This window comes from Camarhynchus parvulus, chromosome 22 (genome assembly GCF_901933205.1).
Source record: "Camarhynchus parvulus chromosome 22, STF_HiC, whole genome shotgun sequence".
NCBI lineage: Eukaryota > Metazoa > Chordata > Aves > Passeriformes > Thraupidae > Camarhynchus > Camarhynchus parvulus.
The window spans coordinates 2949936-2973577 of record NC_044592.1 but is presented as its reverse complement, the minus strand read 5'-3'; the positions used below and the strand labels follow the sequence as shown (position 1 = coordinate 2973577).

Below are 23642 nucleotides of genomic sequence, written 5' to 3'. Positions count from 1 at the left end.
AAAAGGACCCACGTTAACAGAGGATTAACCCTTAAAAACAATAACCTGCTGCATATTCATACACCTCATCCATGATGCATAAATTCCATTCAAACACAGGATTCTGTCTGGGCAGTGTCAGCTTCTTCCTCTGAATCCTGACAGCGCCTTGGAGGCGGGAAGAAGTTCATTTCTTCTGATAATGGAGCAATAAATTATTTTTATCTGAAAGATTCAGGTGTCCTGTGGCTGCTATCTCGCTGCGAGTCCTTTCTTTAAAAAAAGTATCCTACATAGCATCGTTTCTATTTTAACATTTTTTATAACCTAAAACTATATTTAACACAGCACTTGAGAAAATTAATACCGCATCACTTTCTAACATAACACATATAATATTCATTTCAATATTTGCGAAAAGCCAATCATAAAATACGAATTTTTCACAGTAAGTGAAGGGTTTGAGAGGACCTTTCGTGCCCGCTGGAGTCTCAGACCGGCTCTGACAGGCACTGAACACCTCCGGAGGTCTCCTCCGTCCCTCGGGAGCACAGCTCGGTACCGCGGCACCGGCGGCAGCCCCGGGCGCGCTCCCGCCGCGCCTCGGCCGCGCGCACGGGGCGGGGCGGGGCCGCGCGGGGGTGGGCGGGGCCGGAGCCCGGGCGCGTGCGCAGCGCCGGCGCCGCGCATGCGGACGTGGGGGCGCCGAGAGCCGTACCGGAGGCAGCGCGGGCGGCAGGTAGCGCCGGGGCCGCGGCGGGGCTCAGGGCCGGGCCGGGTGGGGCCGGGCCTCGCGGCGCTGTCCGCCCGCAGCCCGCTGCTGTCCTCTGCGCCTCACCGAGGGGGAGGCGGCCGTCCCTCGAGACACCTTGCCGGAGGCCCGAGGGGGCGGCGGCCGCCCGCCCGCTCCGGCGGCAGTTCCTCGCCCGCAGGCCCACACGCTGCCGAAGGGGCGGCCCCGGGACGCGGGGCCGGCTCTGTTATCTCTGAGACCGCGCGGCCGGGGCTCTTGCTAGCTGCTCCGCTTTCTCGGCCGGGAGGCACGAACTTATGAGGCGGCTGCGAGCGAGTGTTGCCCCGGCGCCGGCATTTCGGCCGGGAGAGGAAGCGGCGCGGAGCGCGCCCGCTCCGTTACCCGTTGCGTAACGCGGGCAGAGCCGCGGCGGGCGCGGCGCTCGCGCTCCCGGGGCCGCGCAGCCGCCGCCCCTCCGGCCCCGCCGCCAAAGGTGCGTGCGGGGCTCGCGGGCACGGCCCCGCCGCATCCCTCAGGAAACGGGAAACCGCCCTCACGGTGGTTGTCATTGCTTGTGCAAGGATTCATTGCTTTGCTTGGTTTTTTTTTGGCCGGTTTTGGTTTTTTACACTTAATTCCACAGAGCGATGCGGGTATTCTTGCGTTTCTTTTCCCGCTTCACACTGTGTTCCGTCACCTGTTGCCATTCAAATTTAATGTTAAGAGTTGTGAAACCGAGCTCAGTTCTTCTAGACAGGTCTGCTGTGCAAGTAGAGCTGCTTGTTGTTAGCAAAGAATTCATGTGTTTCAGTATGGGCTAACCTCGAGAATCTCTTTTTTAATACTGTTTAAATGCTTGCATAAAATTTAACGTACACATTCAAACACACAGAACACAGAAGATATAGCTGCATATTGTAAAGAGAGTGAACAGGCTTAGAATTTTCCAGATGTCTCAGTAGCCTTATTAAAATGGGGTCTAAACACAAGAGATTGCCATTCCTACTGCTGATGCATTTGTTCCTATTTTTCTCTGCAACACCCAACATCAGAAATCCTAAATGTCACGTTTTTGGATGACAAAGAGTTGTCCTTAAAATCAAATGAAAGGAGCATCTTTTATATCTTTTCTCTACTGGAGCAGGTGCTCCTTTACATTTATGCAAACTTATTTTAGAAGAGGAAGACTTAATTTTCCACTGGGGTTTGCCTACTTCTTTACTGTGGGTTTTCTGATGCAAAATCCCTAAATTTTGGTAACTAATAAAATGTATCATCTGCGTATCATCATGCAATATTACATGCCCATCCTTTTGAGCTGTGTTCTCCCATGTAGTTGTAACAACATTAGGAAATGTACCCCTATTAGCAAATTTAGTTTTTGCTGCCCTGTGTGCACAGTGCAGAAGTACTCACCGATGGCTACTGGACAGTATACAGAGATCTCTTTCATATTTTTCACATCTCTGAAGAAGCTTTCTGTGAAGTCAAAAGTACAGATGGAAGTGACACCTGTTTTCCTTTGGAATTGTTGAGCGTTGATGTCCTTTGCCACTCGAGGTCCCTTGCAGAGAGGTCCCATCACAAAATCAACGTTTCCTCATTATCAGAACAGCAATAAAGCTCCCGTGAGTTCTTTCTGCAATGTAAGACTGTGAGGCCAGCATATGTAGTGGAATGTAACAGGTGGAGTTCAGTGATTATAAATAATAGATTGGCTTTTAGAAATTCTTTGAATTGAAGCTTGTTTTGGACAAAGCAGCAACGATGCAAGGATGACTTTGATGAACATCCTCCAAAGATCTGACAGTTGTGTATTGGTGACATTCTCAGAGACTGCTAATCATAGATGCTTGTTAATGCTTTGGATTTTATGCCAAGATTCTTAGAGCTTCCCGTGTGTTTCAGATCCAATGGCTTGCCCACCGTCATACTGTGACTTGGGAAAGTCTGCCAGGGATGTTTTCAACAAGGGATATGGTGAGTAGGATGAGGATGGTTTGATCACCATTCATATTTTTTCCTTAGGCATCTTGAAGAACACAGGTACCTCAGAGATTCCCTAAAACCCTCCCAGCAGAGCCCTGGAGCATCTAGCCCCTTTTGATTCTGAATTTTGCACATGAGTTATGATAGTACTGCAGTGACAGGGAGTTTGAGGGGAAGATTACAAGTTTGACCTTAGTATGCACTCCAGAACAGTCTCTGAAAAATGCTGCCTCCTTTTTTTACCTTCTGATTTTTCTATTTAGAGTCATTAAGTCAGGGATACTGATACAGATTGCTGTGGCAGTAACAGGTTCCTGAGGAAGAATGATCTTTATGTTAATCAGAATAGCCTGTTGTTAAAGCTGGAGTGCAGGTATTTTCACAGTATTTGCATTTGCTCCTTTTCTGGAAACAGTACTAGAAAGTGTTGATTTTTTAAAATCTGAGTTTGTGTGCAATAAAGATTTCATTTTTATCCCAAAATCCCTAAAATGCACTGTGGTCTGGTCTCTCCCACCCTGGAGTTCAGGCTTTGCTGAAAATTAACTCAAGTTCCCTGCTTTAGAATCAGTTACTTCAAGCTTTTCTCCTTAGTGCAAGGGCCAGATATTTCCCTAGATTCAGAGCAGACAGAAAAGGAAGAAAGCAGTAGTACTGCTGTAGATGGCACTGATTGAAATAAGTTGAAGCATTTTTTTGAAGTAGAGGAGAAGAAAAATTTCCTGCCCTGAAATCAGAAATAAAGTGTAAACTAAGTAAATCAGAAGAGATGGTTAACTGTATTGATGGGTCCCAGACTGCAGGTAGCTACAGAAAGTGGAGATACTTGATGTTTGGTGTCTGTTATGATTATAAATTATGAGACAACTTACTTTGAGTTGTCAGAATTCCTTCAATCATCCTTCTCATAATCCTCGTAACCCTCAATATGTTGAACAACTGTTTAAACATAAAAACTGTTTCAGGTCAGTGTACCCTGTGGCATCCTTTGGGTGTGTTGGAAATAAGCCTTGTTTGTGTCTTTCAATGAAACAGGTGCTGTGTGCTATTTTATTTTCAGGATTTGGAATGGTCAAGTTAGAGTTGAAGACCAAGTCTTCCAGTGGGGTGGTAAGTATTGGGGACTTGAAACATCACCAGCATAGCAATGGAAGGACAAATTCCTGAGCTGGTAACAAGTATTAGAACTTGCTAGCAGGTGTTGCTTCTCTCTTTCATTTCTCATTTTAAAACTCACAGCTGACTGAGATATTTCTGCAATAGTATGAAGCTGATGTAGCAGCACTTTTTTCCCTGTGGCATGCAAGAATTTTCATACACCTTGTTGTTACTTTCCTGCCTGTTCCATTGACACATCCCAAACATGAGTTTCTTCCTTACATAGCTGTCATTTCTACTGATGAATGCAACTGAGTTTCCCTGCAGTCACTAGTTTTCATTGGAATTTCAGTCCAGAGGGACTTTTATGCAAAAGGTCAAGGGACAAGTAAGCACTGGAGTTTAACTTAACTGTGTTTTCACTCATTTCCACTGTGCTTAAAATTCAAGACTTAATTAAAACTGACAACAGTCCTGCAGTATCCTCTATGTAGAATCTGAGTAACAAGAATATCCTGTGATCCCCATTTTAATGATGGACAAGTGGAGCTTCCTCGCAGTTCCACAGGAGAGCTGGCAAAACTAGGAATGGGTGTCATAATTTTGATCTTTAACCACAGGCATACATTATCTACTAGATAATATTTTTCTTACACTGCCTCAGAGTTCTGCATGTGTTACCTACAGCTCAGTGCTGTTCTGATTGGTAAGACAAGTTGTTTCTCAGCCCACTTTGTAACCATATTTGCCTGAGCTCCCTCCTTCTCTTGCATCCTCATCGTGCAAATGGTGTAAGTCCTTACTTCTGTATGACTGTATTGTGTCTCAGTTGAGCTTTTGATGATTACTTGCATTGTGCACCAGGAACGTGTGGGCACATGGAATTATGTGATCTCCATACTATTGCTGCTGCTTACTGACATCTCTTGATAGGCAGTTTTCCTGGCTGGAAGTTTTGATTCTCAAACAATATGCTAATAGTTAATTATGCTGCCTTCTGATTGTGATGGAACATGAACAACTGTATTAAGTTCTAAAATGGGCTTTTTCTTTTCCATGCAATTTTCTTTGGATGTTTATCCAGTTGGTAAGAATGGTGACCGTTTTGACATGTTGGCTCTTTATTGCTTTATCTGACAAGGCTTTTTGTGCTGCATACTAAGTCATTTTTAAACTGGTGAATTGTTTTTAGTTGTGTTGTTATTTATGTTGTACAGTTTGACTGTGTCCATAGCCCTAGATCTGCTGTATGATCCATGCATGTAAAGCCATTTGCAATCTTTGTCCAGCACTCCACAACAGCAAGAGGGAAAACAAGCTAGACATGGTATTGGTACAGTTGTCTGTTGCTCCCAGTTTTGAGCTTGTTAGTGATTCTGATGCAACAATAACAGAGTTTTGGGGATGGAGATGAAGTTAGGAACAAAGCACGAGATCTAATTCATACATGGATACTCACAGTACCTCACATTGTTACAACACAAACGTTTGGGTGGTTTTCCTGTGGACTTAGAAAACCACAGTGACAGTGTCTGTTGATTATAACTGTTTCATAGATTGCAAGTGGTTTTGCCTGCTAAGTGCATGGCATTCCTGTAGATGCCAGGCACCATGAACTAGAAGGACAATGAGGAGCTGTGCTTAACTGCTGCTGCAGACTGCTGTGTGACATGGAGCCAGAATGAGTTGGATTTTTCAGCTACAAAAACTTCAAGAAATTATGGTTTGGTGAGGTGTTCTAGTTTACACAGATAAAGACTGATGGCAGCAGACTTCTGTCTCTGTGGCGTCTGCTTCCAGAAGCAGATTTGAGTTCTTGACACCTGACAGAATGCTTTGGCTTTTTTTGACAATGCAGGGGTTTTTATTTCCTTTGGCTTTGAGACTAATGTTTATTATCTGTCCTTTACTTGATCTGAGAAAGAAACCAAGCTTTTTTAATCAGTTTCCTGCTGTAAGATTAGAAGACAGTTACTTCTGAATTCCGATGCAGGTTTGAGATGTCTTTACACTCAATTTGTGGAAGTGACATTAGAACACTGTATAGAAATTATGTCTTAAAGTGGTCTTAACACATCCTGACTTCTGTCACATGTTTTGGTAGCTGGCTAGATGTGTTATAATAACTGCTGTGCTGTTGCAGTAGTGCATTATTTTCAGTAAGTGTCTCCTCCTGCCCCAGCAGCATCCCTCAGTGCCCCAGACTGTGGGTAAGGAATGTGACCTGTCTCCCTAGCACTTCACAACCATTTAAAGACAGTCTTTGTATCCTTGTATGCTCTGCAAAATCCAGAATTGTCAAAGAAATATACATCCAGGAGTACAGTCCTGGAATGAGAAAAGTCAGGGTTCCAAAGCTTGGCTATGTTGGAAATGGATCCTGCCATCTCTTAAATCTTTCAATACTTAAACTTCAAGAGAGACAAAACTTGTAAATGTAGTGACAGATTGTTTATCTTCCTTCAAGGGAAATATTGGAGAGATAACAAATGAGAGAAGTTCTCAGACACTTCTTAAAACCTAACTCATGTACCTTGAGCTTACTACTGTGGCAATGTGCCCATTCACTGCTTAGAACTCAGCTGTGCACGGAACACTGAGTAGAATCTCTCTTGAGCTGTTCCAGGAGAGATGTAATATTGAGATTTCAAGTCCACTAAATAACAGGAAGCTCTGGTGTGTGAAGAATCGACCGAATAGCACATTACAAAATACATGTTACACAAAATTCCAGGTGCTGGGTTCCATTACAGTGCTGAGTGAAGGAGCAGCCTGACAGATCAAGGTGCTCAGGTCAGGTTTCTGATACTGTGAAGGAGAAAAGGTCTGCAGTTTGAAGGTGCCTTATGAAGGGTGACTTAGCTTCTGAAGCAGAGTTACTGACTGAGGGAATGAAAGGGAAGTTGTGGGAAAAGGTACCTAAGTCATCACCACAGTATATGAAGAGTGTAAATGACAGTAGCATAAATGGTAGGGAGAACCACAATGTTAGGGTGCAGCAGTTGGTATGAAAAGCATCAGTTCTCCAGAAAACATTTTCACTGCTGAAACACAGGCAGGGGAAATTATTACAGTGCAGAAACACACAAGATGTTCAGAGAAATGTGAGAAAAGACTTTTTTTCCTATTCACCTAACTTGAATGTAGCATTGCTTTTCCTAAGGGGGAGCAGATTTCCAGGACTGCAACAGGTCCTTTTTCATCCACAACTGGGACAGTACTAGTAAAATGATAAAGGAAATTATAGGAGATTATGAAGAAAAATCCAGGAATATACACAGCTTTGTATCCCAAGCAAGTATCTTTTTGTATCTGGGTATAGAGTCACGTGAAGGCACAGAGCACATTGTGAAGTGTTGAAATAACTGCCACTTTGGCAGTGGAAGCCAGAAAAAGGACTTTTTGATGCATAAGCTTGGGGAAAAGTGTGGTAAAGTTAAGATGGGGGGTAGCAAGTAATCAAACTCCCACGATGAGAAGTGAATGAAGGTGTCAGGTCTTTGTGTAACATTCTTCTGCCATGCTAGGCAAGTTCCAAGGCTCTATCAGTACACCTCAATAAAAGAAATATTCAGAACAGGGATGCACAAAATTTTGTGACACAAAAGAAATTATTTTAGGTAGGGGATAGGGAAGAGGAGGATGATGATTTTGAGGGTTCTGTCAAAAGGCCTAAGGGTGTGAGTGCTGGCACTTGACAAGTGGGAAAACTGAATGTAATTAAATCTAAAGACTGCTAAAACTCATGACCCTGTGATTAGCTCGGTTGGTGCATGGTGCTAATGATGCCAAGGTTGTGGGTTTGATCTCTGTGTGCGCCATTCTCATAAAAATTGGACTCAATGATTCTTCTGCTCCCTTCCAACTGAGACTGTTTTGTGATTCTGTGATGTTGTGCTCTCGACAGGAATTCAATGCAGTCGGTTCTTCCAACACGGACACGGGCAAGGCTTCGGGCAGTCTAGAGACCAAATATAAGGACAAATGCCATGGACTTACATTCACTCAGAAGTGGAACACAGATAACACATTGGGAACAGAAATTTGTGTCGAGAATAAAGTAAGACTGAGTAGATATTTTGGAAATGTTTCTGCAACTGGTATGAGACGGTATTGAGATGAACGGAAATATTCTGTTCGTCTCATTTCATTCTCCAGAAATGAGAAGAAAATGCACAAATGGAGAATGAAAATTGCACAAAAGTATCTGGAGTATTAAAAGAAACTACATGTATTTGCAGAACACACAGGCTGGGAGTGGAGGGTGCTAGAAAATGATTTTGGGGCACAGTTACTGCAGTTACAGGTGTGTGGAATGAACAACATTGTTGAATGAACCTAACTATGTAGAACTGTCACTGCTGCAGCCAGGCAGGGAAACTAAAGACAGATCTCCTCATTTTAAATGCTTTAATGTATAAGAACTCAAATTTGGCTGCGTTTGAGATTGAATATATTTTGTAAGGTTGAAGAGCAAGATGAGTGTTTGCAGCTTGGCCCTGCTTCCACAAAGGGTTGCTAGCATGCAGCATTCTCAAAACACAGTTCTTTTTGACATTAACAGGTTTATGCTTTTCACTTAATGCCTCAAGTATAAGGTAATGATGCCAAAGACAGTAAAGATTCTGTAGTGCCATCTGCCATGTAGGGCCATTCACGTTTGTACTTTCACCTTTGTGCTTTAAAATGGAAAGTGCTGTCTAGCTAATAAGACAATGAGATGGGTATGTGCTTTGGTCTTAACACAGTATCTGTAGATTATGAGAGAGATTTTTGAGCTACTGTGTGGACTGTTTGAACTATAAAGAATAAGGAAACATGACTTGAGTAGTTTTCTTTCTGTCATTATTCTGTGAATAATTTTCTTGTTGTCAGCACTAGATGTGTCAACTTCCTATATGTAAAACCAGGAAGGTTTTATAAAGTCTGTGCTGTTCAAGGGCTTCCTTGTGGGAAGAAAAGATCCTGTTTTAATCCTTCATCATGCAGCATCTTCAGATTTCATTGGAAATCATGAGGGAGACATTATAGTTCTATTTTGTTTTCTCTTTAGACAGGAAGTAGAGTTCTAGTAGTGGAATATAAGAAATGATGTTTCAGCTGATTTTTGAGCAGATGTGTATTTTTCTTTGCAGATGGTTGACGGGTTGAAGGTGGCTCTTGACACTACATTTGTACCAAACACAGGGTAAACATTTTCTATTACCTTTATCTGCAGACTGCTAGAATTTCCCATAACTTGTAAAAATACTTTGCTCGTTGTGTAAAGCTCAGCATTTATTGAAGAAGATTCTGCAATCACTGTAGAATCTTCTGCAGGCAGTGGGTAATACTTAACTCAGGACAAGTTCTGCTTGAAAGAATCCTTCAGGCATTTGGTCAGTGGCAAATTTATCATTTTGCAGTAGGTACTCATCTCTAACTCTCCCCTTAAACAACTAGATCTTCATGTTCTTGACAGTCCTCAGGCTGTCAAATCAGTAAGCCAATTTTATTTCTTTTTTTGTGCTGATGCTTTTGGCCAGATGATGTCTGTGCACAGTTGAATGAGGAGGTAGAATGGGCAGTGGAATAGCACTTAGTTGTCTTTCTCAATTCTTTCTTTCTTGTCTTTCTCAACATGTACTTAAATTTGGTAAGTAGCAGAGCAAAGGAGGGGTGTTTCTGTCTGAATAATGCACAAAGATTGAGACTGCTTTGCAAATAAGGATTGGTACTAATTTATTGATGGGGAGAGCCTGTCAGAAGACTTGAGCTTGAAATGCTGCTTGGATATGAGGAATTAGAAGCTAAGTCAAAATTGAGACCCCAGGCCTAGGTGTGAGTGACTGGCAGCACAAGTGCTCTGCTGTGTCTTGAGTGGAAGAGAAAGGAGGCTGGGGGGACAATTAGAGGTGCTAAAGTTTTGTTGTAGTTGTGTTTGAATTGATAGCAAAATCAACAGACACACAATGGAGAGAGGAAGAGGTGTCACAAGAGGGCCAGAAAAATGCAGATTAAGGGGATGATGGCTGGAGGATGAAGAAAGCTGGTTTTGGTAGAGGAGCAGTGAAGAAAGGAAAGCAAGCAATGCACAAGGAAGGAACAGCGGAGATAACCAAACAGACAAAAATTCATTCAAAGACAGCTCTTGCTGCAGGTTTATTTCAGGATGCTCCTGAAATAAACTGATGATGCCATAATGCATTACACTCACAGAGAAAAAAAAATTTGAAACCAGATGGGTTTTAAAGTATTAAGGAGAAAGAATTTTGTCTCTTTTGCTTCTTGAGGATTGTATGGAGTTTGGGGTGGTAGGGGGAAAAGTGGCACCAGGTGAATATACACAGCACCATGATCCTTATCCTGTGCCCTCTTCAGCAGCAGTCAAGTTTGGAGTAGGGAATACAGCACTTTCATGAATTGGCCTTAAGGGACATACATATTAAAATAAAACTACATTTTATCCTGTGGATAAAACTGCATGTTTCTGCAGGAAGAAGAGTGGGAAGTTGAAGACCACCTACAAAAGAGATTATGTCCATGTAGGCTGCAGCGTAGACATTGATCTCTCTGGACCAACTGTTTATGGCTGGGCAGTGGTGGGCTATGAAGGGTGGCTTGCTGGCTACCAGACAGCTTTTGATACAGCCAAGTACAAGATCACACAACGTAACTTTGCCTTGGGATATAAGGCAGAAGACTTTCAGCTGCACACTAATGTGTGAGTATTACCTGAGCCTAGAAAAACATCAGAGGAGCCAAACTGTAGGAATGGTTAGCAGTAATGGCCTTAGGTCAGAGGTGGGTGAAGGGAAGGGGATGCTGATTTGTTTCCAATTAATTTATATTCAGTGTTTTCATTTCCAGTACAACTAAAATAGGGACAACTTCCCATCTCTTGGCTCTCTTGACACCTTGTTTCAGAGTAAATTTGGGGTTTGTATATCTAAGATGGTCATGGCCCTTTATGGTAATTTGTAATTAAAAGCTGTGAGCTTTAACTTCTGTAATGGCACAAGACAAAACAGCCTGCAGTTAAACTACTGTACCTTGTCCCCCTCTCAATCAGAGAGAAAGTTTCTCCCTCAGAAATGGCCAAGGTGAAGGAGAAAGGCAGGTGTAGCATTGTGTTTGTGTCCAGCTGTCATCCCTGCCTAGATTTAGTCTTGGCATTCACGTGGCCTGAGATGCTTTGAAGATGGAACATTTAAACAACTGTAATGCAACAACGTGGTTTTCAGTCTCCTCATTCCCATGACTGAAGTCTCCTTTGTGTGTTGCTGCACAGTGGCAGTAACCACTGCCATTTGTCTGGGTGGGTTGTTTGGGGTTTTTTTTGTCAGAATCTCAAACTGTAGGACTCTGGCTGTTGGAAAATCCTGTTCCATTCTGCAAAGCAAAATATGTTTTGTGTAAAAAAATATGAGCATCAGTCTGCCAGTAGTGAGCTTGGGCTCAGGGAAGTGTTGGATCTCTTGGTTCAGTTGAGATAATGATCAAATGATTGTGGGGAAGGGTTAATCTGAGGAGTTACTAAACAAGGCAAGGCTTGACACACTTGCATCTTATCACAAACAGGAATGATGGCACTGAGTTTGGTGGGTCTATTTATCAGAAGGTGACTAGTAAGGTTGAGACATCAGTCAACCTTGCATGGACTGCTGGCAGTAACAACACGCGCTTTGGTATTGCTGGAAGGTACCAACTGGATGAAAAGTCCTCTGTTGCGGTAAGAACTTTGTTACACAAATGAGTATTTCAAGCTCCCCTAAACACTGAAAATTCGTGTTATGAAGCAGTTGCTTTAACTAGTTACCGAGGAAGTATGGTAGATTGCAAACTGTGGCTTCTGTTGTGGTTTAAATTTAAATTGGGACCTCACACATCACATATGTGAAATTATTGGGGAAAAGAAGTCCTAAATGTAATTTTGTCCATATTGAAATAGTCTGACTAGCATGCTTGGAATAGTGTGCTGCAAAATATATTTTAAAAGGTAATGAAAGGACAATATCCTTTTAATTCTGAACTCCATAATGTAAAACCATATTATGGTTACAATGGTGGAAGTTCAGCTTCTGAACAGTAAGTTAACCCTTGAAAGTCAGCTGACAAGTGAGTGTTTTAATACTAAGAACTGAAGTAACAAGTATTTATGTTTCAAAACAACAATTAGTTCCAGGACCATTGAACCAAAATTAAAGATTAGAAATGCTATTGTAAAGAGCTCAAAACATAGCAATGCAAATAGGGGGTTGCATATTTGTGTATTTCTTGCTCGTTAGAACAAAAATCACTCCTGAGTGATGTGAAGAGGCTCTGAGGGACTGTAGTGAGTAGCTTTTAAAGGATATAAAGACAATAGAGGAGGCAGTGAAGAACAGCATGGCATTCTGTGCAGGCAGAATTGGTGTAGGACTACCATTTGCTTAAGGTGGAAACTCCTGAGAAAAGATTGGAACCAATAGAGGTTGGTCTGCAAGTAGCTCAAGAGTGTTAATGGATAAGCCCCTTCTCAGGGCACTGGGACACTTCTGTTTGAATATTTAACTATTCAGTGTATAAATACTGTGATTTTTTTTTCCTTGTAGGCTAAAGTGAACAATGCCAGCCTCATTGGAATTGGTTACACTCACACCCTCCGACCTGGTAGGTAATTCTCACTGCAAATGAGCAAATAGTGTTAAGTACTGCACTGTGGTTTAATTCACTGCTGTCTTAAGAACAGAACAGATGAACAAAGGAGCTAGAAGTGTTTATGCAGACTCAGAAGTAAAGGGATCTATCTGTGTTTGATGGTTCTCATGACTTGCTTTTGTAGGTGTAAAGCTGACACTCTCAGGCTTGATTGATGGCAAGAATTTCGCTGCTGGAGGTCACAAACTCGGGCTGGCATTTGAGCTGGAAGCTTAACACAGCTTGAAGTAAAACAACTGGTGGTGCTCTGGAAGATGAAGGAAAAGTGTACCCCATGCATTTCAGCCTTAATATTACTCTGAAATTTGAAGAAGTGTGAACTTCCTGCTCTTCCCAAGAATGACTTTAACTCAATGCTGAAGTCCAGAGTGTGCCAGCACAACAAAGGAAGACACGTGAAGGCATGCATGGAAGTTGTGATGTTTGTGCCACATTTCAGTTTCCTGTATTTTAAATCTGTTTCAAAAAAACCAGAAGAAAATCCAACCTCTCCCCCACTATTGTATTGCATTTTGCATGTCCTATACTTCACAGCCTTTTATAAAAGGAGGTCTCTGTGCTGTAGTGGAAATTTGGGGTTACATCAGAATGAAATAAATTGGTCACGGTCAGAACACAAGGTTGGTGTGTGTTGACTCTCACCAAGTTTCCATCCAGCTGGGTTTTTTGGTCTTTTTTTTTTTCCTTTTCATGCAACTTTTAGCATAATTAATAGATAATCTGCAAATGCTTTGTTACAAGATACCTGTACACTGAAGATTTCCTTCTCCTGTGGTTTCTAGGATAACATTCTTACACCTCTCACGTTTTAGAGACCCGCACAGTGAAAGCAGCTTTTTCCATTAAAATGTTATTGAGCGCATCAAAAAGAGCGAACCAAAAGTTTACATGTTTTAGATAATTTCGTTCCCATACAGGAAACAAGTATTAGGTAAGTACAACCATTACACTTAAAGAAAAAAAAGTGCAAATCAGCAAAGTTAAGAAATTAAGTTCACAGTTCATTAGGAAGGTGACATTACCAGTGACTGGGTATCTGTCCATTGTTCATTAGAAAGCCTAAATTGCAGCAAAACAGCCACAGGTGATGCCTAAGGGAAGATTTATCAGGACAGAGTATCTGCTGTCTTAAGGCACAATTAAGAACATTTTCCAAGCAGTTAAGAACAGGCATTCCCTACTGTATCTGTGTGAAAAAGTGTCTGAGAAGTGGGTACTAAAAGCTAAGGCCATGTGTCTCACATAAGCAGTTGGTGACAGTATAAGGAGGCAATTGATGTTCCCTTCTCAGAGCAGCAGCTTTTCACAGTTGGCTTCCCAAAGTAGCATGGCTTCAGAGGCAACCAAAGTGATTTTACATCTCCGTTTGTCCTGGGCTGTTTGTTTCTTCCACCTGAAGCTGCAGCCAGCTCCAGTCTAGAGCCTAAAGAATAAATGAAGTTCAACATTAGCTTACAGTTGAGCTTTCTCTACAATAAAGTTGAAGCATGTTAAAAACTTTAAAAAAAAATTACTATGAACAAGTTGGTCAATATAATTTCATGATGAGCCACATGACTGCTATCAAGGAAACTTAACCTACTTGCACTCTAGTATTTTAGAATCTTTTTAATATTCTGCATCATTAAATTAAGCATCCCTGCCCACCACTGTACTGCCACCCAGTGATCTTAAATTTGTGTGCAGTTTTGCAGTATTTTCATACAACAGCCAAGTGCTTTGCCCCATCCTTTACTGTTCAGCACAAGTTCCCAGCACGTGGCTCCCAGTCTTGGCAAGCAGAACAAGTCAGTGAACAGATAATGAGGGAACAGGTGCTTCCTATCTCTGCAGCTCCTGCTCTCCCCTTGTCCAGGAGTAAATTGCAGATTTCAATTAGCTATATTAGTGGTGGCAAAGTTGCAGAAGCAGAACTTTGAAGCCCTGTCCATTTATAGAAGAATGAATACATTACCAAAAAGCTCTGCTCTTGATCCTTCATTGTGTCATGCATCACATTTTCTAGTTGGCTACAAAGTTTCCGAGATTCCAGCAGTAGCTCCTCACTGAAAGGGGCAATTATTACACTATTAATTTCTATGACAGTTTAAAGAGATGCTGCCTCTATCATCAAGAAGTATTTCTGGCAGATACACTGCAGAACACTGAAATCAGTCAGGTCATAGGTCTGTAATTCATACGGCAACTTGAAAAGTTGGTGGCAGCCCCCGAGTTACTACAAATGTATTCCAGGATGGAATTGAGTTCTTATTATGTGGAACCACTGTTGCTAGAGAAAAAGCTGAGAAACCTGTAAACTTAAGGCTGGAGCAAAATGCAAATAAACAAACCAAGGTCTCTCATTCCAAGTGGTGACCCGGTTCATTTGAGGAAGCCAGAACCACCCATGCTTGGCCACTGCAGTCTCCTCAATGATACAGCTCAGCTGCTATCACCTTACATGCCAATGCTTCAACAGTTCTTGCTGGCAGTGCACTTCCAAGTGAGCCCAACCATCTCAGATTAAAGGAAGAAAATCAAAAAACCGCCACTATTAGTGACGCAGGGGGAAGTGAAGCTATACACAATTCCCCATTTTTTGTAAGGAAGATCTGCAAGCCCAAGGATGTTAATTACTAAAGTAAACCAAGGCTGCTGACAACACAAGCTGAACACGAAGTGTAAAATATGAGAAACCCTGTGTGCCGTTATTTCATAAAGCAGGAAGCCCAGCTTTGCAGTGCTGGCATTAGCAGCTGAAGAACTCCAGACTTGGCCTCACCTTTTCCTTACAGAGTCTGACAAATTGTATGTTCCAGAAGGGACCTGCAGCAGCAGCTGACCCGAGCTACCAAGACGTGATGTGTTCATGCTCTCTGGACTGCCAGTAACAGGACCACGTACTTTACTCTGAAGAAAACACAGAATATTCAATTGCAATTATTTCCACTAGTTTTCAGCAGCCAGGAATATGAGACAAGCTGGAATAGGTTTAAATACAAATTCAAAATAAAGAACCATAGGACATGCTCAATTTACTCTTATTTCAGTAACATATGCTACAAACCACATTCTTGGGTTAAAGTGGAGTTTATCTTTCACTTACACAAGCAATTTTCAGGAGGTTCCACAGTTCTTTCTGTCGTTTCTCCTGAAGCCTAACAACTGTTTCCTCATCTTCACTCATCAGAGTCATCACTTTCTCCACTCTGGGGAACAACTCCAATGCCTTCTGTTTGCAAACTACTGTTTTGCTATTAAAAAAGGAAAAACTAATCAGATCACATGTGGGTCACTGCAGTAGATCATTCCTGAAGTTATTTATTTTCTGCAATACTGCAAGATCTCATTAGCTGTATGCATTGAGTTTTAAACCTTCTGGAAGAGAAAATGCCTTCTCTCAACTCTGAATAAAATTTTCAAAGCTCACCTGAGCTGAGCATAAATGACTCGAACTTTTTTTTCAAAGGTCTGGATTGCCTGTAGGAGCAGTCGTACAATTTCCTGGCTGTCACCACTTGTCCTCTGATCTGGAATGAGAGCCAGTATCACACAGAAAGTTAGGTTTATAGGACAGTGAGAAGATTCTTAGTGGCTTGTTTCCACTACTGAAGCATCCAAAGTTCAGGATATGCAAGTTTGAGTGGGATGAATTACACTGAATTTTGGCCACCTTCTTCAAAATTTAAAAAACTTGAAAAGGAGACTTGGGACTGTATCAAAGGAACAGCCATGTCTTTTATCCTTCCTACAGAGAAGCAGCAGCAGATGGTTGTGGCTCCAGAGGAGTTCTGAGAACAGCTTACAAAGCACCAAGAAAGGAAGGCTGGCCTAGTGTGAAACTGACTCCCTTTGAAAAAAAGGCAAGTCCAGGAGAGCCCAGGTGCTGCTTGTGTCTGGGCAGGCACAGAAGGCAGATAGTTTTCTCAATGATCATTACTATATCTCCAAAGTTACCACCCACACAAAGCAAGCTGACCTTGAGCTAAAGTGTCTTTTACCTCTTGGCTTCTCTCTCAGTCTTCGGTACAGCTCTCTGGCTTGTTCTTCTCTAGAAGGAAAAAGCAGGAAAAAACAAAGGATTTCCAAAAAACCAAAACTAGAACAAATAGTTTTGAGAACTCAAACCTTTTCTATACCTGTCTGCCACTTCAGACCAATGACAGATGAGTCAAAAGCCATCTTTAGTGTAAAGTCTTCCCCATAATTTGGGTGGAAATAACAGCCCTTGCATTGTCCTGTAAGCTTAGCTAGAAACACTCCTGCATCTGAAGCTCAAGGCAGTTCAACTCACAAATCCTCCAGTGTTCCTCCTTGTTTACGACCTAGTGGGCTTCTCTGCAGGTCCACAATGTCTGTCTGCAGGGCCATCATCCTCTTCACTAACTGGTCCACATCATCCTCCTGAAAGCAGGGTAGAGCATCAGCAGCAGAACAGGCTCACACTTAAAAAAATGTAAGTGGTAGTGTCTCTTTCTCATCCATATTTCTAAACACGTATTTCTTGCTGTTTGCAAGACACAAACAGCAGCTTTGGCCAAAGACAAATGAGAATAGGAGTAACTTCAATTCAAGGAAATTGGGTCAGTGCTCTTGGATAAAACAACTTCCAAGACATTTTTGGGGTTTCCCCAAGATCTCCCTTTTTCTCCTAAGCCTTAAAACAGAATAAGCTTCATGTAGTACTAGTAATGGACAAAAATGGTGCCATGCAAACCAAGGCAATGTGAAATCTGGAATCAGTCCAAACACAAGGAGTTTCTATTTAAGGCAGGGACGATGAGGAAAAAGGGGTAGGAGGAGAGAGATAATAAAAACAAGCCTCTTTTTCTTTATGATAAGCAGTTAGATTTAGAAACATACCCGCCCACAAAGTTCCACAGCTTGCTCCATCTCTTTCCAGGCAAACAGCAGCTTCTCAGAAGCTACAGGAATCAAACAAGAGTGATTGGCTTTCTCAGGTCCACAGAGAAAGGGGTAGGTGTTTTTGGGAGGATAAGAGACATGAAAAGACCTTTTTGCCAGATGCTATACTCACTAATTCCAAATTCAATCTGCTCTTTATACTTTTCCAGATCGATCTGGATGCTTGTTTTAAAGAAGTCCAGCTTTGCTTTCAGCTGCTGAGAAAGGGAGGCCATTGAGTTCTTCATCTTCGAGAGGGTACTGTTGTAACGCAACAGATTCATCCTGCAGGGACAAGAAGGTCCCATTAGCCTCCAAAAATAAAAATCCACCAGGCTTCCACTTACATCCACAGCAGACACTTGAGACAGCAGTGAGGACAAATGCAGTTGTGCCAAAGGGCTAACTCTCAGCTAATAAATTTTCATTAATTGCTTACAGCTCCAATTATGGGCTTCCCCATTCCAACAGGGTCCCATTTCCGTCTTCCCTTTCACCAGAGCACAGAGATAAGCAAAGCAAAGACAGAGATAAGCATTTTAGACACTGCCAGCGTACATGGCTGCTCGCTGCCCCTGCTGAAGGCGGTTGCAGTCCTCTTTCAGCATCCGGATCGTGTGCCAGATCTGACCCCACACCTTCCGCAGCTGGAAAAAGTGCAGATTCTTCTTTGGATCCTGGACTGAAAACAGAGGACGTGGGGAAAAGGGAAATGTACATATCAACATGAAGCTGGAAAGTTGTGTTATCACAAAACAGACCAAAATATTGCTCCTTTGAGGGGCATGTTACTGCCTGCAAAGCCTAGAGCTGGATAACCCCTGTGCAGTTCCCCCAGTATATCAAAATCAAACACTTCCTTTTTTCTGATAAACAGAATGAATGACAGTCCATTTTACTGCTTCTTGATGCAAAAGCTGCCTCTACTCTTTGTACATGACACAGAACACAGACACCACTCTCAACACAGGCCCCCCCTTCACATTCATGCCAGAGAAAGTCCTTACGGATGCAGTCAACACTTTCTGGATGAGGTCGCAAGGCCACCTGAGCCTCATAGGAAACTTTCTTGGTATCAAAGAGGAAGAGAAGGTCTGTGTCTGCAGCTGCAGTATCATTCACCTGCAGAACACAAAAGACCCAACTAGGTTTTCCAGGAAAAGCAAGCCTTGGTAACACCATAAACAGAGCAGTCCTCCTCAGCTGAATGCAGAACACCAAATGCTACAACGGCTGTTAGGTCTGTGAGGTTCCCATGGCAAAAGCATGCCAAGTCCTGTGATCCCAAAGTGAGAGCAGTGTCTTCTCATTCACTCAAAAGCAAGAAAGGGAGTATCCAGACTCACCTTGCTATCAGTTGTATGTTTAGTGACCAGCTTCTGAGAAAACAATGCAAGTCCTGCTTCCTGCAGTAGTTCCTGGTCTTGTTCTGGAATTCCTGTATCTGACTGAATCCTGGCCTTCACACTCTGCAGAGTCTCCTCCTCTGTCACAGGGTAGGTGTGCACAGTTCCCGTGACCATGTTCAAAACATGAAGCAACTACAAGAAGAGTAGCATGGCATGAGAAAGGCTGAAGATGCATTGCTCATGTTAGAGCAGAGATCAAGGGACTGAGACAATGACCCCCAAAAAACTGTTCAAAGCACTTGGCAGACTCAAGAAGTCACTCTGCAGTTACTTCCTAACATTATGGCAAAGTTCTTGTCCTCCATCAAGTGAGAGGCCACATGGCAACTAAATACCTTCAGCTGTAGAATCCTCTACCAGAATATGGAACTAAAAATGCACAAAAGCTATTCACTACTCCCAACAAGCTCAGGGAGTATTTATCCTCAAAGAAGCAAGAGGAAAGCACCTGTCACTAACTGTCAGAAGACAGTTCTATGAGTTTCTGCTTCACTCTTTCTCCTAAGTCTGATTCAAGCCTTTCCTCTCATAGACTACAGGCAACTACTCTCTGGAAAATTTTTCAGAGTAATACAGACCTATTGCTTACCTTCAAGTTCAAAATGTCATCCAAAGCTCTGAAGCACCCGTTGGGTCCGTACGTAGGATCTGTACCTCTCTGACGTGGGTGCCACATTAACATGAGCTGCAGCCATTTCTCCAGCCTCTCAGACAAAACACTGAGCAATAAAAACCAGAAGGAGATCAGAAGAGGTAAAAGTGCATTTGCAGTAACCATATGGCCTGTTCTGTGTGGGAGGACTAACAAAACTCCCCCCCCACTTCTCCCTATCACAAATGCAGTGTTTAGAAGGCAGAAACCAAGACTGAAAAGTGACAATAGCACTGCCTGTGTCATGCACTCAATTTATTCACAGATTAACACAATAAGGCATATAATATAATCTTGGTCCTTTTGCAGAAGAATCAGTTTATCTCAGCACAGCAATTTCTAGTACTCACCTGTTCAGATTATTTGGGCAGGGCAGACTGCTAGAAAACTTGACTTCTCCAGATAAATCCTCTGAAACAACAATATCCAGCTCACTCTTCTGACGCACTTTTGTATGCCTGATGTAAGCAAGCACAATGGTGAAATAATTGTCTGCCTTTCCCATCCTGCAGGTTATTAGGCTCTTAAAGCTACTCTTGGTAGATATAATGCAGATGCCACTTTGGTTTCTGTTTTCTGCCCTGCAGGAGCCAGCCCTTATCCCATTCAGGAATGCTGAACTTGCTCAGGTGGGTCAAACTCCTGTGAAGGGGGTCAGTTCCCATAAGGGCAAGGAACATAGGGGATATTATCCTCAGAATCAAGGCACCACACTTCCTGTAAACAGGAAAGTCACATCATGCCCATTTATCACCCAGCCAGGGCTCACTCACCATTGCACTGGCTGCCAGTTGGGGAGGAATGGTCGGAAGCCTGTAATGCACTCAAAGGCAAGCGTGCCAAAGCTCCAGTAATCCACTGTCACTGTATACTTCTGCTGTTCCAGCAGCTCTGGAGCCTGAAAACAGTTTATACACACATGAGACAAAGCTCTGAGCTTCCTCTATCCCTTAACATCCCATTAATGTACAAATGATTGGAAACATTACTGAACACTGCCTCTCACACGTGAGTGAGCAGCATTCCTGGTTACTGGCACTCCTGCTTATTTCTAACAGAAGCAACTAGCAGAAAACCCAGTGTCAGCAAAAAAGCAGTCACCTTTGCTAGCTTCAGCACCACAAACACACCCCATACCACACAAGTACTTAATCCCAGCCCAAAGCTTGATAACAGTTACTTCCACCCCACTAGAAAGCAGCAGCTGCTCTTCTAGCTGAATTCCTTTCTTACCAGGTACTGCAGAGTCCCAACAAAGGATGTGCACAGGCTACCCTGATCCAGCTCCTTAGCATAACCAAGGTCAATGATTTTGTGTATTAACTGAAACACACAACAGAGAATAAGAATGCTAGACTGAGTCCTGTTAAAAGCACATCACACAGCAGAAAGAAAAGGTTCAGCTCTTCAAAGCTACACCAGAAAGGTGCCAGTGAAGAGACAGAAGTAGAAACAGGAGGCTACTGTAGATTCCTAAAACCACAATGAATTTGAAGGTGTCATAGCAGTTATGTGTCTAGCCCCTTCCAATTTTAGATCAGTACAGTCTGGCTCTTTCCTTAACAGCCGAAAGTCAAAATTTCAGGTGTTAACAGATATCTAATACAATGTCTCATCCCAGCTGTACACAGAATACTATTCCTCTGACACAGTGACCTGAGACAGGTGTTATCCTGGGGCAGAGGGCCCATGTAACTGCATGAAGCATGTTCCTTGTAAGCTGACTTGTCTGTGCAGGCAGAGACAACTGCTTCCTGCTTACCCTTTGTTCTCCTTGCTGCAGCACAATGTTCTCTGGCTTCAAGTCTCTGTGGATGATCCTGTTCTCATGAAGGTATCTGAGAGCAGAAGCTGAGACACAGAAAAAGCCAATTGTAAGAGCATAAATAACAGCACCTAGCAGGAGCTCAGTAAGGATTCAGTTCTACCTCGTAATAACCATGGCTTTCACATCAAACCTTGTACAATCAAACACTGAATGTAAGGTGTAAAGTTAGCATCACAGAACTCTGGACACAACTGAGTTCTCTCTCTCTGGGTGTTCCCTCACATCCTTCATTTAAACTGCAGTAACGCTGGCCAGCTTCCATCAGGCAAGGACCTCCCCAGACTCCCAACACTTTTGATGTACAAGATCATAAAAGGTGAGTCTAAAATGGAGTCACTAAGGTCACTGCTGTATATTTGGAGAGTGGATTCAGGACTAAAAGGGTTTCCATAGCCCAGACAACTGAAGGTACTGCTACCACTTACCAATGTCAGATAACAAGATAAGAATAGCTTCTTCCCGCAAGCCGCAGCAATTCTCCAGCTGGTTCAGGTACTGCAAGTAAGCAACACAGAATGCAGTCTTTCCCTCCTCTCTCCTGAGCGAGGCCCACAGTCCCACAAATTCTCAGGGATGCAAGAAATTTCAGCAACAGCAATTACATTCTCCAGAAGCACAAAACTCTATGGACTGTGACCTGCGGTAGCAGCAATTACAGCTTTGGAATTAAACCAGCCTTGGTTTAATTGCATGGGAGGATAAAGGAGCAGGTGAAAGAAGTCACTGTCATCCCATTCTCATCCTTCTGTCTGTTCCATCCCTCTTTGCCATTTCCCCTGTGCCCTGCCAGTGCCAACTCCAATCTCAGGCCTAGGGTCTGTGTTTTAGCTATGGGCAGATTATAGCAAAGGCCGGAAAAGCCTCAGGATTAGAACTATCATGTGTTATTTCTTCCTATGACAGACAGGAGTTAATCACTTTCAGGAAGGGTACACCCTACAGATGCACCTACCCTACAATGGTTTTGGCCATGCTCACATACTGCTGCACATCCCCTACACTTGCCCTCATTCTTTATGTGCAAACTCCTCACAGTGTTACTCGTATCCAAAAAAATAAAAAGAGTTTCACAAAGCACTTAAGTCTTCAAAAGATGAACATAACACCAAAGACCAAGCCACCAACACCTGTTGATGCCACGACTAGAATTAGGAAGCATCAGGATGTGAAAGCAAAGGTTTTAAGGGAAAACCTCAGTAGAAAACCTAGGACAAGATTAGAAGCTGGTCCATTCCTTGGTTACCTCCCCAGGGACCTCACCTTGCGGAGGTCTCCACCTTGGCAGTACTCCATGGCCAACAGTGGCAAGTCATTTGGTGCCAGCTTCTGCATCCCCTCAGGGACATCACGGGCAGCCACCACGTTGGGATGGTTCAGTCTGCAGAACAAAAATCAGGCAAGTACACGTGATTTTCTGCAACTGCTATACAGGTTCACATGCTCCTGGTTATCACCTAGAGTCCTACATGGTCACAAATCCTTTTAGAAACTAAATTAGTTAATTCTAAAGGTTTGCATCTTTCACGGATCTGGACTCATTCCAACTCCTGGCATTTCACCTGCAAGCCAGTGTGTTTCTTCAACACACACGCATTACAGATCTGCCTAGAAAGTACAGCAACAAGCCTTGCAAAGGAATGGAATGCAAGGCAGTCTGCTGCCCCGTCAAGAAAAGACCCAAACTGCAATCAGAGCACTACACCCGAAAATAAAATGAAATGAAAAATGAAAAAACACCGCAAGGACTGCCCCAGCACAGACGTTAGGTCAGGCTAGGCAGCAGCGTTGTTGTAGCGCTGAGGGCACGGCAGACGAGCCGAGGACGGCAGTGTGGCACCCAAGAGTGAATTTCCTTACGCGTGAACCTCCACGCACTTGCGGAGCGGGCACCTCCCGGAAGGGAATCCCCCGGCGGCCCAAAGCCTCTCCCAGCGCCTCCCTCAGCGCCGGGGCCGCCCCCGCCGCGCCACTGACGCGACACCGAGCGGCGACCCCTCCGCCCGGCCCGGCCCCGCCGCCCCGCCTCACCTCTTCATGATCTGTATTTCCAGCGCCCAGCGGTCGCGGTTGCGCGGGCTCAGCTCCTGCCGGCACTGCTTGATGGCCACCTGCTCGCCGGTTTCCTGTGGACACAGCAAGAGTTAGGCTGAGCCCGGCTCCCAAGCCGGGGCGCCGCGGGCCCGGCCGCCGCCTACCTTGTTGTGCCAGCGGATGACGTTGCCGAAGCCGCCGGTGCCGAGGCGCTCCCGCATCTCCCAGGGCCCGCAGGTCAGCGCCTGCAGCGCGGGCGGGCGGCTCATGGCGGGCCCGGCTCCGCTGCGCTCCGCGGGCCCGGCGCTTCCGGCTCCGGAGCGAGCGCCGCCCTCAAAGGGGACGCGCGGGGCCGGCCCT

The 23642-nt window shown here is 43.7% G+C and overlaps 2 protein-coding genes across 4 annotated transcripts; one reads left to right on the top strand and one right to left on the bottom strand.

Moving 5' to 3' along the window:
- Nucleotides 1–660: 660 nt before the first annotated feature.
- VDAC3 (voltage dependent anion channel 3) lies at nt 661–13235 on the top strand. 2 transcript variants are annotated; one of them, XM_030964204.1, is made up of 10 exons: nt 666–718; nt 2621–2692; nt 3762–3811; nt 4884–4886; nt 7707–7859; nt 8935–8987; nt 10275–10502; nt 11360–11510; nt 12373–12430; nt 12603–13235. In XM_030964204.1, exons 2-10 carry the CDS (start codon nt 2626–2628, stop codon nt 12692–12694), a joined length of 855 nt encoding a protein of 284 aa, XP_030820064.1. In that variant the 5' UTR covers nt 666–718; nt 2621–2625; the 3' UTR covers nt 12695–13235. The 2 variants fall into 2 exon arrangements, with proteins under 2 accessions (XP_030820063.1, XP_030820064.1); XM_030964203.1 differs by lacking the exon at nt 4884–4886 and having other exon boundaries at nt 661–718.
- On the bottom strand, nt 13084–23551 carry IKBKB (inhibitor of nuclear factor kappa B kinase subunit beta). Of its 2 annotated transcripts, XM_030964201.1 has the most exons (21): nt 23447–23551; nt 23280–23374; nt 22512–22629; nt 21677–21746; nt 21186–21274; nt 20657–20746; nt 20197–20321; nt 19774–19881; nt 19361–19490; nt 18709–18903; nt 18370–18484; nt 17921–18044; nt 17496–17647; nt 17321–17382; nt 16752–16861; nt 16459–16508; nt 15888–15987; nt 15564–15711; nt 15240–15367; nt 14433–14523; nt 13084–13901 (listed from the first exon to the last, which is right to left on the bottom strand). In XM_030964201.1, exons 1-21 carry the CDS (start codon nt 23549–23551, stop codon nt 13833–13835), a joined length of 2274 nt encoding a protein of 757 aa, XP_030820061.1. In that variant the 3' UTR covers nt 13084–13832. The 2 variants fall into 2 exon arrangements, with proteins under 2 accessions (XP_030820061.1, XP_030820062.1); XM_030964202.1 differs by lacking the exon at nt 14433–14523 and having other exon boundaries at nt 13766–13901.
- Between the last annotated feature and the right edge of the window lie 91 nt (nt 23552–23642).